Here is a 15,000-nt window from a genome sequence, read left to right as displayed (position 1 = left end):
TCTGCTCATTTTCAGGTTAAAAATCTTATTCAGGGGTTAAATGATCTTTGTTGGGAGTTGCACATGCTCAGTTCCTAGTTAAGGACTATTAGTCACAGCTGTTCTCATCTGTGACCCCACGATGGTGGAACGAGCTACTACGCCATCAGAGCAGCGGCGTCCCTCTCTCACGGAGAACCAACATGCACTTCCTGTGCTCTTCTTCTTCTATCCCCTTACAATTATTATTGCACTGTTTTTGCTAACTCTTACTTCCTTCCCTCGGTATCTACCCCATTAATGTGATATGTACTGTGAGCTCTTAGTAGTATTTATTGCTGCTCTTACTAGTATGTATTGTCAGTTGTAGATCTGTATTTGACGCTCTGTTGATGATTGTATGTTGTTCCTCAAATGTAAGTCATTTTGGATAAAAGCATCTGCCAAATGAGTAAATGTAAATGTAAGGACTACTAGCCAATCAGAATCAGAGAAGGGCGGGTCAGCGAGAAGCCGGTAAACAGCTCGGGTTCAACTGTACATGTTGCCGACCAGCTTGGCAACATGGACTGGAGCGAGAGTTTCAGAGTGGTGAGTTTTTAATCTGTAAACAAAAGCCTGGAGGGTAGCTAGTGTTTGGAAGGGAGTCGCCGGGATGAAAGGGAAGCTGCTGGATTACAAACGAGCTGTTTTCAGGCAGTTCAGAGCAGAGTTTTCTGGACTTTGGGCTTTTTCACTTTGCAAACCTGTTACATGCACAAAAAGGGTATATAACAATAAAGGAGAGGGGAAAAGCCAAAAAGCAAAATATGACCTCTTTTAACTTCCCAGATCTGAAAATGTTTGCTTTCAAAAAGCTTATTTTATCTTAGAAATGTCTAAAAAATAAGTTTAAGTTAATTAAGCAGAAACTTTTTCTTGTGGAAAGAAACTGGACCTGTCCTGTTGGGGTGTTATTCCAGTTCAAAATTCAGAATCTCAGAAAGTGTTGAGTTCATCTGCAGCTCCTGAACACACCTCAGCCCTCTGATACCATCCGGAGATAACTGCTATCTGACAGAGACAAGACAACACACAGCAGACATATGCTTTTACTTAAGGCCTGTTCACACATGCAATTAACAAAACAATAAACAAAATCAATTCATTTCAAACCATCCTATTTTATTAAAGCTCCTCTATCAGAGTATAAACTACTCCGTGTTTACACAGAGTTCAGAGTCGATGGTGCTAATAAAGCTTTTCAATAAACTGTTTAACACTTTACTGATAGAAATGATAAACTATCCTGAGATGAAATACATAGAAAGAAGCTCAGCAAGATAATGAAACTAACCCGGCAGGCTAGCATACAAACTTCCTGCACTTAGTCTCTTAGGGGTCCAAGCCTGAGTGAGGTGGGTGCCCAGGCATGCAAACGAACAAAAGTTCGAATTATATGGTGTATTAGTTTGTTTTCCAGGTTTGAAACATTGTAAATGGTAATCTGAAAAGTGGTGTGCGCAAGTGTGAAAAAAAGTTTTAAAACTCTTTAAAACTCTCTCTTTTTAAAACTGAAAATTGAGTTTGAAATGTCGAATCTTTATTACACTACATTAAATTGCCCTCGTATTGCAGACTATTTTTTCAGAGCTGAGTTTACAACACCCACAAAATTATCATTCTAAGACATGTGATTTTATTGCCTCAATTTGTGAGAAGGTGAATAAAAGCCAACTGTCACCAGTGGTTCAGTCACCTACTCTTGGGAAGGATCAGAGTTCAAATCCCCATTTCACCAAGTCCCAATTGCCAAGAATGGTGATTTTATCCATGTGGTGTGTTTTCAATTACTCACTGAGTCAGTTTTTCTGTTCTACCTGGATCCCATGAACATTTCCTATTACTTTTCTCTGCTAAAAAGTGTTTGTGCAGCAAAACCCTTAAACCTTGGAAACAACAATGGGCAGGTGGGTTGCGAATTTCACTCTAGGTAGGCATATATAACGACACTCTCTGACCTCAAGGTGATGCTGTAATAATTAAGTTTGCATTTCTGCAATTACCACACATCACTTTAATCTCTTAATTCATCTGCATTCATCTTCTCCTAAATACTCCCTTGGAGGAGGGAGGGTGTTAAAAGTGTTTTCTGTGTTTTTATTTAAAACCTATATATTCTACTCTTATGGTCGTATGAGTATTGTTTAATTGTTAATAAATATCTTTAATTTTTTGCACATAAGCTGTCTCCTGTTTCTTTAGACCCAGTTTTCATGTATATTTGTTACTCCTCTCTACACATCTGGGCTTGAGCCACCTGAGGACACTTACTTCAAAGTGTCAATTTGCAGTATGGACTTTCCAGTTCTGCAAACAGCAGCTTCACTCCTGAATCCTGCAGGCTGTTTTTACTCAGGTCCAGCTCTCTCAGATGGGATGGGTTGGACTTCAATGCTGATGCCAAATTAGTACATCCTTCATCTGTGATCCGACAGCTTTTCAACCTAGAGAAATTTATGTTGACATTTTTTTAAGACTGCACCCAGAGTAAAGCTTGAGGGGGAAAAAAAAACAATCTACCTCAGTGTTGCCAGTCTACAGTGTGGACTCTCCAGTCCAGCAGACAGCTGCTTTACTCCTGAATCCTGTAGCGTGTTGTCACTCAGGTCCAGTTCTCTCAGATGGGAGGGGTTGGACTTCAGAGCCGATGCCAGAGAAGCACAGCTAATCCGTGTCAGTTCACAGAAACTAAGTCTGTAATATGGGATAAACACTCAGTTACTCACACTGTACATACAATCTTCATCGCGCACCATATTTTGAGCTGCCACCTATACACAAGTAATAAAATATGTAATATACCTTTACTCATTTTAAATCTGCAAGTGAATGACATTCTGCCAGCTGACCTGAGAGTCTCCAGTCTCCAGTGTGGACTCTCCAGTCCAGCAGACAGCAGCCTCACTCCTGAATCCTGCAGGCTGTTTTTACTCAGGTCCAGCTCTCTCAGATGTGAGGGGTTGGACTTCAGAGCTGAGGCCATAGAAGCACAGCTGATGTCTGACAACCTGCAGAGCACCAGTCTAAATGAAAAAAGACAGTAGTAATTTATAAAATGTAGAAATCCTGCTTGTAAATGATTAGTCAGCATAATTGACGTTGATTATAAAAATTAATTGACAAGGAATTTCATTGTCCATAAGTCTTTCCATAAATTTTGTATATGGTTGAGATAGCAATCCCGTTGAGAATATTCCTAGTTTTGAGACGAGAAATCATCTGTGTAGATTATGAGTACTGGCATGGTTTTACGAAAGTTGATGGTCAATTGAAAATGTGCTCAAATGTTTTCAGGATTGAGAAGTTCGCCAGCAGAGATAGTTAGTGAGCCAGCCAGAAAGTGACGCTTACAGAGCCAAATGGTCCCACAGTTATACAGAGCGTTAAATAGTAAATCATTGATATATATATATATAATATATATTATAAGAGTAGGCTACCCTGTCTCATCTTCTTCCTTATTTTTTTCCCCTCGCGTTAATACTAGTGTTCATTCTAAAAAGTAAACTTTGCCCACCTAATAGTAGCTAGTTAGTCTGTGGAGTATATCAGTATTTCACTTGAAATATTTTAATTAGGTAGATGGTTTAATTAGTGTTAGGGGGTTACAAAAATAATCGTTGACCATCAACAAATCGAACAAAACAATAGACAAGAGTAGTCGATTACAAAAATAATATATAGTTGCAGCCCTAGTCAGAAGAGTTCTAAAACATTTATTTTTATAATTTGTTGTTCATTCCTACAGTGCCCTAAGCTTTGGCTACTGCACTGTTTGATATACAGACCAGATCTTTCTGTAACAGGTCGGATGTAGAATTAATTCAGAGGTCACTGCCAGTAACAGCTGGACTCATGTTGATTTGTTGCTTTGCAAGTGACAGACTTTGGTTTACATTACATTTATTCATTTAGCTGACCAAAGCGACTTACAATTGCTATACATGTCAGAGGTCGCACGCCTCTGGAGCAACGAGGGGTTAAGTGTCTTGCTCAGGGACACAATGGTGGATGTCTCACAGTGGGAATCGAATCCAGGTCTCCCAGACCAAAGGCAAGCATCTTATCTATGCGCCATCACCACTAGCTATGTTTGCAATATGGACTGGTGCGCCACAACTCTGGACAGGAACTTGGAGCTAACATATGACCAAATATGCAGAAAAATAGACCATTAAAATTGCATGTGAACAGGGTTTGCACTTCTGCACTTCTCCTATGCAGTTGATTAAGATACTCAGTGTAAATTTAAATGTTCCGTATTTGTATAGCGCCTCTCTAGTCTTTTCGACCACTCAAAGCGCTTTTACACTACATTGTATTCACCATTCACACACTGAACCTAAGTGCTCAAACAGAAACTAACATTCACACACATTCATAGCCAGGGGCAATTTGGGGTTCAGTATCTTGCCCAAGGACACTTCGACATGCAGCCTGGAGGAGCCGGGGATTGAACCGCTGACCTTCTGATTAATGAGCAACCCGCTACACAGTGTGTGGATCCGTATAAAATCAGCTTTTTGTCTGCAGTTTAGTGTCGCCACAACGTTCACGTCATATTAACCTTAGCACAGAAGGAAAATATGATGTCTGACCTCAGAGTCTCCAGTCTGCAGTGTGGACTCTCCAGAAAATCACACAGCAGCTTCACTCCTGAATCCTGCAGTTTGTTTTTACTCAGGTCCAGCTCTCTCAGATGGGAGGGGTTGGACTTCAGAGCGGAGGCCAGAGAAGCACAGCTAATCTGTGTCAGTTCACAGCAACTAAGTCTGTAATATGGAATAAACACTCAGTTTAGAGAAGCACAGCTGATCTCTAACAGTACATATGTTTTTGTTTGTAATTAATTGCTGCAGTTAGTCAAAGGAATCCTCATTTTGAGAAATTTGCTTATTGGCTTTCTTACTTCTAACTGCTAAAACTGTGATTTGTTTATGCTGGCTTAACATTATTATTATCCCCACAAATGCTGAAAAGGACAAAAAAAAAAATACTCCAACAGAGAAAACAGCTACCTACAGCTTTATAGCAACCACATGTTTAAGAAGAAAGGGTAACCCCTTTGACATGTTAAGATGCAAAACCTCAGAGTCTCCAGTCTACAGTGGGGACTCTCCAGTCCAGCAGACAGCAGCTTCACTCCTGAATCCTGCAGCTCGTTGTCGGTCAGGTCCAGCTCTCTCAGATGGGAGGGGTCAGACTTCAGAGCTGAGGCCAGAGAAGCACAGGTCATCTCTGATAAACTGCAGGATCTTAATCTAAATAGAGAACACAGCATGAAACCTTAAGCATTAAATGTGCCATATGATACAAATGTGTGTCTAAAGACCCCCAAACTATGAAAAAACACACTTCTCATTCTTTTTCTGTGTGTGCAAACATGCCATTTGAATTTGCTTCCATTGTTGACATGAAGAATGGATCTGCCCAGCAAAGGAATTCCTTCAGCCCTTCACTGCAGTAGATGGCACCACCCATTATATCCATATTTTATCTAATTGTTAGTCAATACTGGTGCTTACATAAAATACAGTGTGGACTCTTCAGTCCTCATGAAATAGAGGATTCGTTTTTATAGAGATACATATTAACATAAATATAGAGTTCATTATTTCATTTTAAGTCTGTTGTTTTCACTCTGGAATTCAGAAGTTTTAACTGCCCAGGTAAATGTTAAAATCCAGGTGTTATTTCAAATGCATTCAGTTTCACTTTTATTTATGTAGCACCAATCCATGAAAAAGTCCTCTCATTGCATGTTTTATATTGAGCAGGGACGAGATCCAACAATTCCCAATTCCCCAACAATGTATGACAACTGCTTTATTCAACCCAGATTACATTGCATTCACTTTCAATGTGAGCAAGAGGAAAGGAGATATTTGCTAAAAAAAAAAATAAGATGAAACTTAAAACTTACATAAGAATTAAGAATTAGAGATGATAATGCAGACTGTATTTTATGATAGTGTCATTGGTGAGCTTATTAGCTAGTCGCAGCTATTGTTAGCAGTAGTTAATGGGTGAAGTAAATGGTAACTAACATACCACGAATCCCCAAAAGTTGAGGCAGAGCAGCTCAAGGACAGAGGGAAAAACATAAAAAAACATTTTCTGCATAAAATCCAACCCAGTTTCACCAAAACCAGGGAATAAAGTTTTTTTTTTTTTAGAAATCAGTGAGGCCTAGTCTCACTGATTATCAGGCCTTATCTCCACCAATTCTGTGCTGTGCCTGTTAGTTCCCCTTCGAGGGAACTCGAACTGCGTCGGTTACGACACTATGGGAACGCCTCTAGGCGAAGCAGGTCTGAACGTGAATGAAATCACTCAATCCTATTGGCTTGTTGCTAGAACGGTAAGGTGTGACGGAATAACCGGAGGAGTATAAAGCACACCTGTACACACTCATCATTAGCTTTTTTCTATTCAGCAGGCGCTCTGTATGTTGTTTGAAGAAAGCTCCAGTCCTACAAGCAGTATGTCTTACCTGAGGAAGAAGTCTACCAGCATGTCCGGCAATCAGAGGTACAGAAGGTGTGTTTTTTTCTTGCCCTCGGTACATCACGGATGGAGATTCTCATGAGATGTGTGTCTCATGTTTGGGGATGGAGCACACCGGGCAGCTCTCGAGGGGGCTGCCTGCGGCCATTGCGAAACCCTTTCCGTGCGGGTACTGAGGTCCTGCATGGCTCTCTTTTCCGAGGATGGCCGGATGTGTTCTCCCCGTGGTGCGGGCCCGGCGGCCGCTGAGGCGGCCCGGCGGCTTCATTCATGGGGTTCACAGCGTGATCTGTTGGAGGATTTCGGGACGGCTGAGGCTTTTTCCCGACATTCGTCGGCTGGCTCCGACGCTTCCTTCCCTCGTTCGGGAGCCCGTTTCTCGGCTTCTCCCGCTCGCGGTTTGGATCCGGAGACGCTGCAGCAATCCGACTCCGAGGAGGTGGATGTGCTCGGCCGTAATGGACGATGACTTCCGGATGTCAGGCCAACGTCATCAGGCTGCGCCCGACTATGACGAGCTGCTGGAGGTGGTGACTAGAGCCGTGGCTAAGCTCAACATCGACTGGCCACAGGAGGAGCAGACACCACAGGCTAGTGGTAAGCTTGATGAAAGGTTTCTTAAGCACCACGCACCACCTCCACGCCGATCTCTGCCATTTTTTCCTGATTTACATGATGAACTGAGTAAATCATGGGGCAGACCCTTCTCTACATGGCTTTCCACGCCCCGATCACTGAACTACAGCAATGTGATGGGGGTTAGCCTTCTGAGAGATGCGATCTGAGGACCGTCATCCAGTCCCGACGGAGCTCAGGGAAGAGGTCCTGAAGACCAGGGTAGGGGAGTTCTTCCCCCCCCGGAGGCTGACCGAGGTCCCCTCTGCCGTGGCAACAGGTGATGTTATCCCGCCGTTTACACGTTCAGGACGCACTTGCCACCATCGAGTCCACGCCGTACTGCCTGTCCCGAGGGTCTGCAGTCGGACGGCGTCCCGACTCACTCACCGTGGATCTTCGGCGGCTCTCCCCCTGCCGTTCTGGGGCTTCAGGGATCCACCAGAAGATCACACGAGACACCGACCACCAGCCCCGAGGGGCTGGTTCCGTTGGCAGACTTTGCAGAGGCTTGGCGGAGCCTGACGAACATTTCTCCGTGGGTCCTGCGCACTGCCATACATGGGTATCGACTACAGTTCAAAACCCGCCCTCCAAAATTCAACGGGGTGGTTTGGACTGTGGTCCGCCCGGAGCAAGGTCCGGTGTTGGGACAGGAAGTTCGTACTCTGCTGAGGAAAGGGGCCGTGGAACATGTCTCCCCCCCAGATAGAGACGCCGGCTTCTACAGTCGGTACTTCGTAGTCCCCAAGAAGGACGGAGGGCTGCGCCCAATTTTGGATCTGCGGGTTCTAAACCGGTCTCTGAGGAGATTCAGGTTCAAGATGCTCACCATCCCCGCCATCGTGTCGCACATCCAATCCGAGGATTGGTTCGTCATGATAGATCTACTGGACGCTTATTTCCACGTCTCCATCCGTCCTTCTCACAGGAAGTTCCTGAGGTTCGCCTTCGGGGGTGTGGCTTACCAGTATCGGGTTCTTCCATTCGGCCTGGCACTTTCCCCTCGCACATTCACCAAGTGTATGGATGCAGCACTGGCCCCGCTGAGGCTCCAGGGCATCCGGATTCTCAACTACATCGACGACTGGCTCATCCTGGCCCAGTCTCGAGAGTTGGCGGTTCGGCATCGAGATGTCGTTCTGGCTCATCTGCAGCGTTTAGGGCTGAGGCACAACGCAAAGAAGAGCGTGCTGGCGCCCACCCAACAGACTACGTTCCTAGGGGTTGTATGGGATTCGACAACGATGCGGGCACAATTGTCTCCGGCACGTGTCGACACCATATTGGCTGCTGTGAGAGGGGTGAAGTTAGGCCACGCCATCACTATGAAACACTTTCAACGAGTGTTGGGTCTCCTGGCGGCTGCGTCCAGCGTAATACCATCTGGACTGCTGCACATGAGACCCCTGCAGTGGTGGCTAAGGAACAAGGGTTTTTCCCCGAGGGGAAATCCTCTCCGTCTGATTTGGGTTACGCGCAAGTGTCTTCGTTCCCTATCAGTTTGGAAGGAAAACTTGGTTCCTGTCCCAGGGACCCGTGCTGGGAGGGTCTTGTCGTCGGCTGGTTATTTCGACAGACGCCTCCCTCACGGGCTGGGGCGCGGTCATGGACGGCCGCTTTGCAAGGGGATCTTGGCAGGTGCATCAATCCGAGTGGCATATCAACTGTCTCGAGATGTTGGCGGTGTTCCAGGCTCTAAGGAGTTTCCTGCCCGATCTCCAAGGCCACCACGTCCTGGTTCGTTCCGACAACTGGTGGTGGCCTATCTGAATCACCAGGGCGGTCTGCGCTCGCGCCCTCTGGACAGACTGGCGCGTCAGATCCTCCTGTGGTCACAGCAGAGGTTACTATCGCTCAGGGCGATGTATTTCCCGGGGACGCAGAATCAGGGAGACCTGCTGTCGAGGCAGGGGCTGAGGCCCGGGGAATGGAGACTTCACCCCGAAGTGGTGGAGCTCTTGTGCGAAGAGTTCGGCCCCATAGACGTGGATCTGTTTGCGTCTCAAGAGACTACGCACTGCCCACTATGGTTTTCTCTCGTTCCTCCAGCCCCGTTGGGTCTGGACCCATGGTACATTCGTGGCCGAGGCTACGTCTGTACGCTTTTCCCCCAGTCGCTCTGCTCCCGGGGGTTCTGGAGCGGGTCCGCCAGGACAATGTCGGCCTACTGCTCGTAGCCCCGTTCTGGCCAACCCGGGTGTGGTTCTCGGACATCATGTCGCTCCTGGACGGCCCACCATGGCGGGTCCCTCTGAGGAGAGACCTGCTGTCCCAGGCACAGGGCCGGGTTCTTCACCCTTGCCCCGCCATATGGCGACTGTGGGTCTGGCCCCTGAGGGGGCACAGTACCTAGAGGCGGGTCTAACAGCCGGAGCAGTCGAGACCCTCCTGGGCTCCAGGGCCCCGTCCACACGGAGGATGTACGGCCTGAAGTGGAGTGTTTTCTCCACTTGGTGTAGGGAGCGGTCGGTGGACCCTGTTACCTTCCCGGTGGTTCAGGTACTTGAGTTCCTCCAGGACCGGTTCTCTGCTGGTCTTTCCCCTTCCACCCTCAAGGTGTATGTGTCTTTCCACACCCCTTTGAGGGAGGGGTCCTTGGGGAAACTTCCCTTGGTTGTACGTTTCCTCCGTGGTGCCCGGAGGATGAGACCTGCGACTCGGTCCAAGGTTCCCTCTGAGGAGGGTGGGGGATCTCCAAGCGCTTTCGGTTTCCCCGCAAAGCCTGGAGTTTGCCCCGGGGAATATTAGGGCTATCCTGCACCCTCGTCCAGGATACATCCCTAAAGTGCCTTCTTGTGCGGCAGGGTCCACGGTGCTGCAGGCATTTCATCCTCCACCTCATGTGACGGCGGAGGACGGGAGACTTCATCTGCTCTGCCCTGTCAGAGCACTGAGTATTTACACTCTGAGGTCCTCCCGTTGGAGGAAGGCTGACCAGCTGCTAGGTGTTTTGGGTCCCCCAGGGCTGGGCTCCCTGCATCCAAACATACGATTAGCAACTGGATTGTTCAGACTATTTCCCTGGCCTATCAGGTGCGCGGTTTGCCTTCACCTGTGGCTGTGAGGGCTCATTCTACCAGAGGCATGGCGGCCTCTCGAGCCCTCCTTTCCGGGGCCTCTTTGCAGGATGTTTTTAGCGGCTGGCTGGGCCACTCCGCACACATTCATTCGGTTTTACAGTCTTGACCTTCCTTCGGCACCTGGCACTCGTGCGCTCTCCTCTTAGTCGTGCCACTTTATTGCACACAGGGGCAGGCGGGGTTTTCGGCACGGTTTAGTGGGTATCTCGTTCCCATAGTGTCGTAACCGACGCAGTTCGAGTTCCCTCGAAGGGGAACGTCTCGGGTTACGTATGTAACCCTGGTTCCCCGAGAAGGGGAACGAGACACTGTGTCGGCCGGCCGCATCTCTCCCGCCTGAAGCGCCTGCTTCATAGTTTAAGCTAATGATGAGTGTGTACAGGTGTGCTTTATACTCCTCCGGTTATTCCGTCACACCTTACCGTTCTAGCAACAAGCCAATAGGATTGGAGTGATTTCATTCACGTTCAGACCTGCTTCGCCTAGAGGCGTTCCCATAGTGTCGTAACCGACGCAGTGTCTCGTTCCCCTTCTCGGGGAACCAGGGTTACATACGTAACCCGAGACGTTTCTGCCCCTCTGCAAGGCTTGGAAAGTTGGCCAATCAGAGTGGGAAAACGTCAGTAGCTTAAAAGTGTTAAGAGTGTTCAGACAAAAGGTGAATAGAGGAGCTCAAGCAGCAAACAGTATGAGAAAAAGAATGTGTTTTTTGATCATTAAAGCATGTAGACACCCAAAATAAAAGTATGAGCCTAAAATTAAGCATTACATAGGACCTTTTAAGGGGCCATGTGTAGTTTTCAGTGGCCTCTAGTGATAAGGTTTCAGATTGCAACTACTATGTTTCCAAGCGTGAACTAAAACAGAGACATAACAGGAAACAGCATCACACATAATGCTGGAAACTCCGGTAAATTCACACTGCTACATTACAGTAATATTTTTATCAGCTTGATATATCAGCATTGTAATCACCCAGTGCTTCCTGAAGACCATGAGCATCAAGGGGGCAAAGTTGAGAAAGACCATGAGGGAGCTGGCTGTGTGTGCCGTGTGGTAGGCAAAGGTCTTAGGCATTATGTTCTACTACTAGGGGGCATCCCTACCATTTCTTCACCATCCCAAGATGTTCCAGGAATAATGGAGCAAAACATCAGTGAAGGGTTGTTCCTGGCTGATGACCCTGCAGTTGGCCTGATGGCACTATTCGAGGTGACACTTTTGCCATTCAAGTTTCTTGTGCTGCTATACCAGTTAGACCGCAGTAAGTAACAATACTGTAGTGTTGTTCTGCACCGTTATGTTGCATTAGTATAATATGTGGGTCACATAAATTACAGCGACTGAGAATGGTAAAGAAGCTGTGTACCTGAGTATTGAATATCAACAATTAATCTAAATGGCATATTCCGAAAGCAAACATCGGCAGAAATCGCTCCACATTTGCTCTTTAACATTACTTTATTTCTTGCAGGTTAAAACACTTTAGTAAGTAGATAGTTATATAGATTGCATTTAGGGCTCAAACGATTCTAATTAAATTGATTAATTCAAATACTAAAATGCATCGCAAATTCTTTGCATCGAGGCTTTGTTTAATCCATATAACTATATAGCACACTGTTTCACACGAACATTTATTACTGTTGTTTATTGCACTTATGATAGTCAAGCTAAAAGAAAACAACAACTCTGTAATGTTACCGTCCGTCCACCGTAAAACATTACACTGCCTCGGCATGCTGTCACACGTCTGACAGGCCAATGTGCACCACACAGAACACTGGCCGACAAATTGTGCAGTTACTGTGGCTTGATACTCATCAAGTAGGTTATTTGATTTCTCACACTTTTGCCGCCCCCCTTCCCTGACTCCCATTAGCCCTGAAACTGACTGTATTAATCAAACCAAAAATGGCAGCGAATATTGCCACAAATATTGCCCAATCAGGGGTAGAAAAGGACAAGTCTTCACAGAATGCGGGTGGGATTTGCATGGGAAGCTGCATTAAAGACAAACCCGGGACGCGGTTTATCCCATGCAAATCATCCCACCCATATTGATTCAAAACGGGACGCACTATTTAGATTCTGTATTTTAAAGGACCGGTGGCAACCATAGTTGTAACGTCACAGCCAAGCAAAAGTGCTTTTTTAACGAGGCATCAATGAATCGATGAAATATTCTGTAGAAGCTTCAAGTACTAAAATCATCGTTAGCTGCAGCCCTAATTGCTTAGCTGATGAAGTAATGTGGCAAGCCATAATGTTACAACTATAGTATTTTGCAACGGATAATGTTAACAACTGTTGACATTACCAGGCAAGTTAACGTTAACTAAAGCACAACATCACAATGCATTTCACATGGTTGCAGTTATGTTAGTTTACCTGTCCAATAGGATGAAAGCCTACTCTGGGTTGTTTTTATATCCAAAACAAATGAAGGTCTCTCCATGACTTAAACACATTTTTGAAGTTGACCGTTGTTTTTGTCTTAAGCTATCATATCCTTTTAGTCTGACAGGCTTCAGCACATAAAGGTTATGTGAAGTACAAAAAGTTTTGTGAAGTAACAACCTGTTCACAAATAGGCAATAAAAAAACTACATATAGATAAAGGTTTTTCCTTCTTTTTTCACTATTCAAAGTGTGGGAGAGGCTTATTGTAACGCAACAGGATCCCAAGCATACTAGGAGAAAATTCTCCTTACTTTACATCAACAGAACTAAATTAATGTGATTTCCTCACCATTTTCCGTGATTTATAAAGAATCTGGAAGTCTGACCTCAGAGTCTTCAGTCTACAGTCTGGAGAGTGTAGAAAATCAGAAAACGTCTTCACTCCTGAATCTGCACAAAATTCTTACTGAGGTCCAACTCTCTTAGATGGAAGGGGTTAGACTTCAGAGCTGAGATCAGAGAAGCACAGGCTTCAACTGTGATCTGACAGTCTGTCAGCCTGCAAAGAAAGGAAAACTTTATAAATCACCGTTGATGTTGTGTAGACCTTCAAAGTGAATGGGACAAGATTCTGCACCTCAGAGTCTCCAGCCCACAGTGTGGACTCTTCAGTCCTGCAGAGAGCCATTCAACTCCTGAATCTTTCAGGTGAGTGTTATAACCCAGGTCCAGTTCTATCAGATGTGATGGGTTGGACTGCAGAGCCGATAACAGGACTTCACAGTGAATTTCTGTGAGTCCACACCCAGAAAGTCTGTAAGATTTGAAATTGTGACTATTACAGCTTAACAGAGATTAACGATACAATGGCTACACAATCCAATACGCAATACAACAAACCAATAATGATGGCTCCAACTGTTAAATACTATTGTTGTCATTCATATCTGGACTTACCGAGCTCTTTGGCAGTTCCTCACAGCTGGAATCAGTCTCAGTCGTCCCTCCTCTGATGTGTTGTACTTCTTCAGGTCCAACTCATCCAGAACCTCCTCTGACATCTGCAGCATGTAGGCCAGAGCTGAGCAGTGGATCACAGAGAGTTTCTCTGATCTGTTCTCTGACTTCAGGAACTCTTGGATCTCCTGATGTACGAGTGGTCGTTCATCTCCGTCAGACAGTGGAAGATGTTGATGCTTCTGTCAGGAGAGATCTCATCACTGTTCATCTCCTTCAGGATGTTGATGGCTCTCTGGATGGTTCTTGAACTGGTCTTTGTCTGACCCAGCAGGCCTCCTAAGAGTCTCTGGTTGGACTCCAGACAGAGGCCATGAAGGAAGCGAACAAACAGGTCCAGGTGGCCACTTATACTTTTGAGAGATTTCTTCATGGCTCTCACCAGGAAGACATCCACGGAAGGGTAATCATGATTATTGTCATCTTTCAGGAAACAGTCACTGTTTTCACTGTCCCAGTCCTTCCCAGGAAGTCCTCCAGTACCTCTGAGTTCCTGCTGGTGTAACAGTGGAACATGTAGACTGCAGCCAGAAACTCCTGAACGCTCAGATGAACAAAGCAGTAGACTGTTTTCTGGAAGATCACACTCTCTCTTTTGAAGATCTCTGTACAAACTCCTGAGTACACCGAGGTCTCTGTGACATCAAGACCACACTGCTCCAGGTCTTCTTGGTAGAACATGAGGTTTCCTTTCTCCAGCTGATCAAACGCCAGCCTCCCCAGCTTCAGAAGAACCTCCCTGTCAGCCTCCGTCAGCTCCTGTGGACTCGTCTCATGTCCCTCATCGTACTTCTGCTTTCCTCTTTATCTGAACCAGCAGGAAGTGTGAGTACAGGTCAGTCAGGGTCTTGGGCAGCTCTCCCTCTGCTCTGTAGTCAACATGTGCTCCAGAACTGTAGCAGTGATCCAGCAGAAGACTGGGATTAGACACATGATGTGGAGGCTCCTGGAGGTCTTGATGTGTGAGATGATTCTGCTGGACAGCTCTTCATCACTGACTCTCCTGAAGTACTCCTCCTTCTGGGCGTCAGCGAAGCCTCGTACTTCGTTACCCTGCCGACACACGAAGGAGGGATCCGATTGGCCGCCGAGGCGGGGAAGTTATCCAGACGAGAGCCGAGGGAAGCAGATTCCCCTCGATGAGGTTTGTCAGCAGCAGGTTGACTGATGACTTCTGTGTGACATCAGACACAACCTCACTGTGTGGAAATCCAATGAAAGTATGCTTTCATCCAGGCCGTCAAAGATGAACAACAGTTTCCAGACGGCGAGCTTCTCGCTGGGACCTTCTGTAATGTTGGATGGAAAACGTGGAGCAGCGTGAGGAGACTGTGCCGCTCATCTTGATCAAGTT

At 46.1% G+C, this 15,000-nt stretch overlaps 2 protein-coding genes across 2 annotated transcripts in view; one reads left to right on the top strand and one right to left on the bottom strand.

Annotated features, from left to right (window-relative positions):
• LOC119897314 (NACHT, LRR and PYD domains-containing protein 12-like) overlaps positions 1-15,000 on the top strand; it is a 609,009-nt gene that overhangs the window by 516,578 nt on the left and 77,431 nt on the right. The window lies entirely within an intron of this gene.
• Positions 660-15,000, bottom strand: part of LOC119897305 (NACHT, LRR and PYD domains-containing protein 12-like) — a 50,906-nt gene continuing 36,565 nt past the window's right edge. The window contains 6 exon segments of the mRNA XM_038710919.1: positions 660-1,032; positions 2,293-2,465; positions 2,542-2,715; positions 2,871-3,044; positions 4,620-4,793; positions 5,109-5,282. Of these exon segments, the coding sequence (XP_038566847.1) occupies positions 2,294-2,465; positions 2,542-2,715; positions 2,871-3,044; positions 4,620-4,793; positions 5,109-5,282 (868 nt within the window). The 3' untranslated portion in view covers positions 660-1,032; position 2,293.

This window comes from Micropterus salmoides, unplaced genomic scaffold, assembly GCF_014851395.1.
Source record: "Micropterus salmoides isolate LMB-PRFRI ecotype aquatic unplaced genomic scaffold, ASM1485139v1 Ms_hic_scaffold_1, whole genome shotgun sequence".
Taxonomy (NCBI): domain Eukaryota; kingdom Metazoa; phylum Chordata; class Actinopteri; order Centrarchiformes; family Centrarchidae; genus Micropterus; species Micropterus salmoides.
The sequence above is the reverse complement of the archived record's forward strand: the minus strand, read 5'-3'. Positions and strand labels throughout refer to the sequence as shown.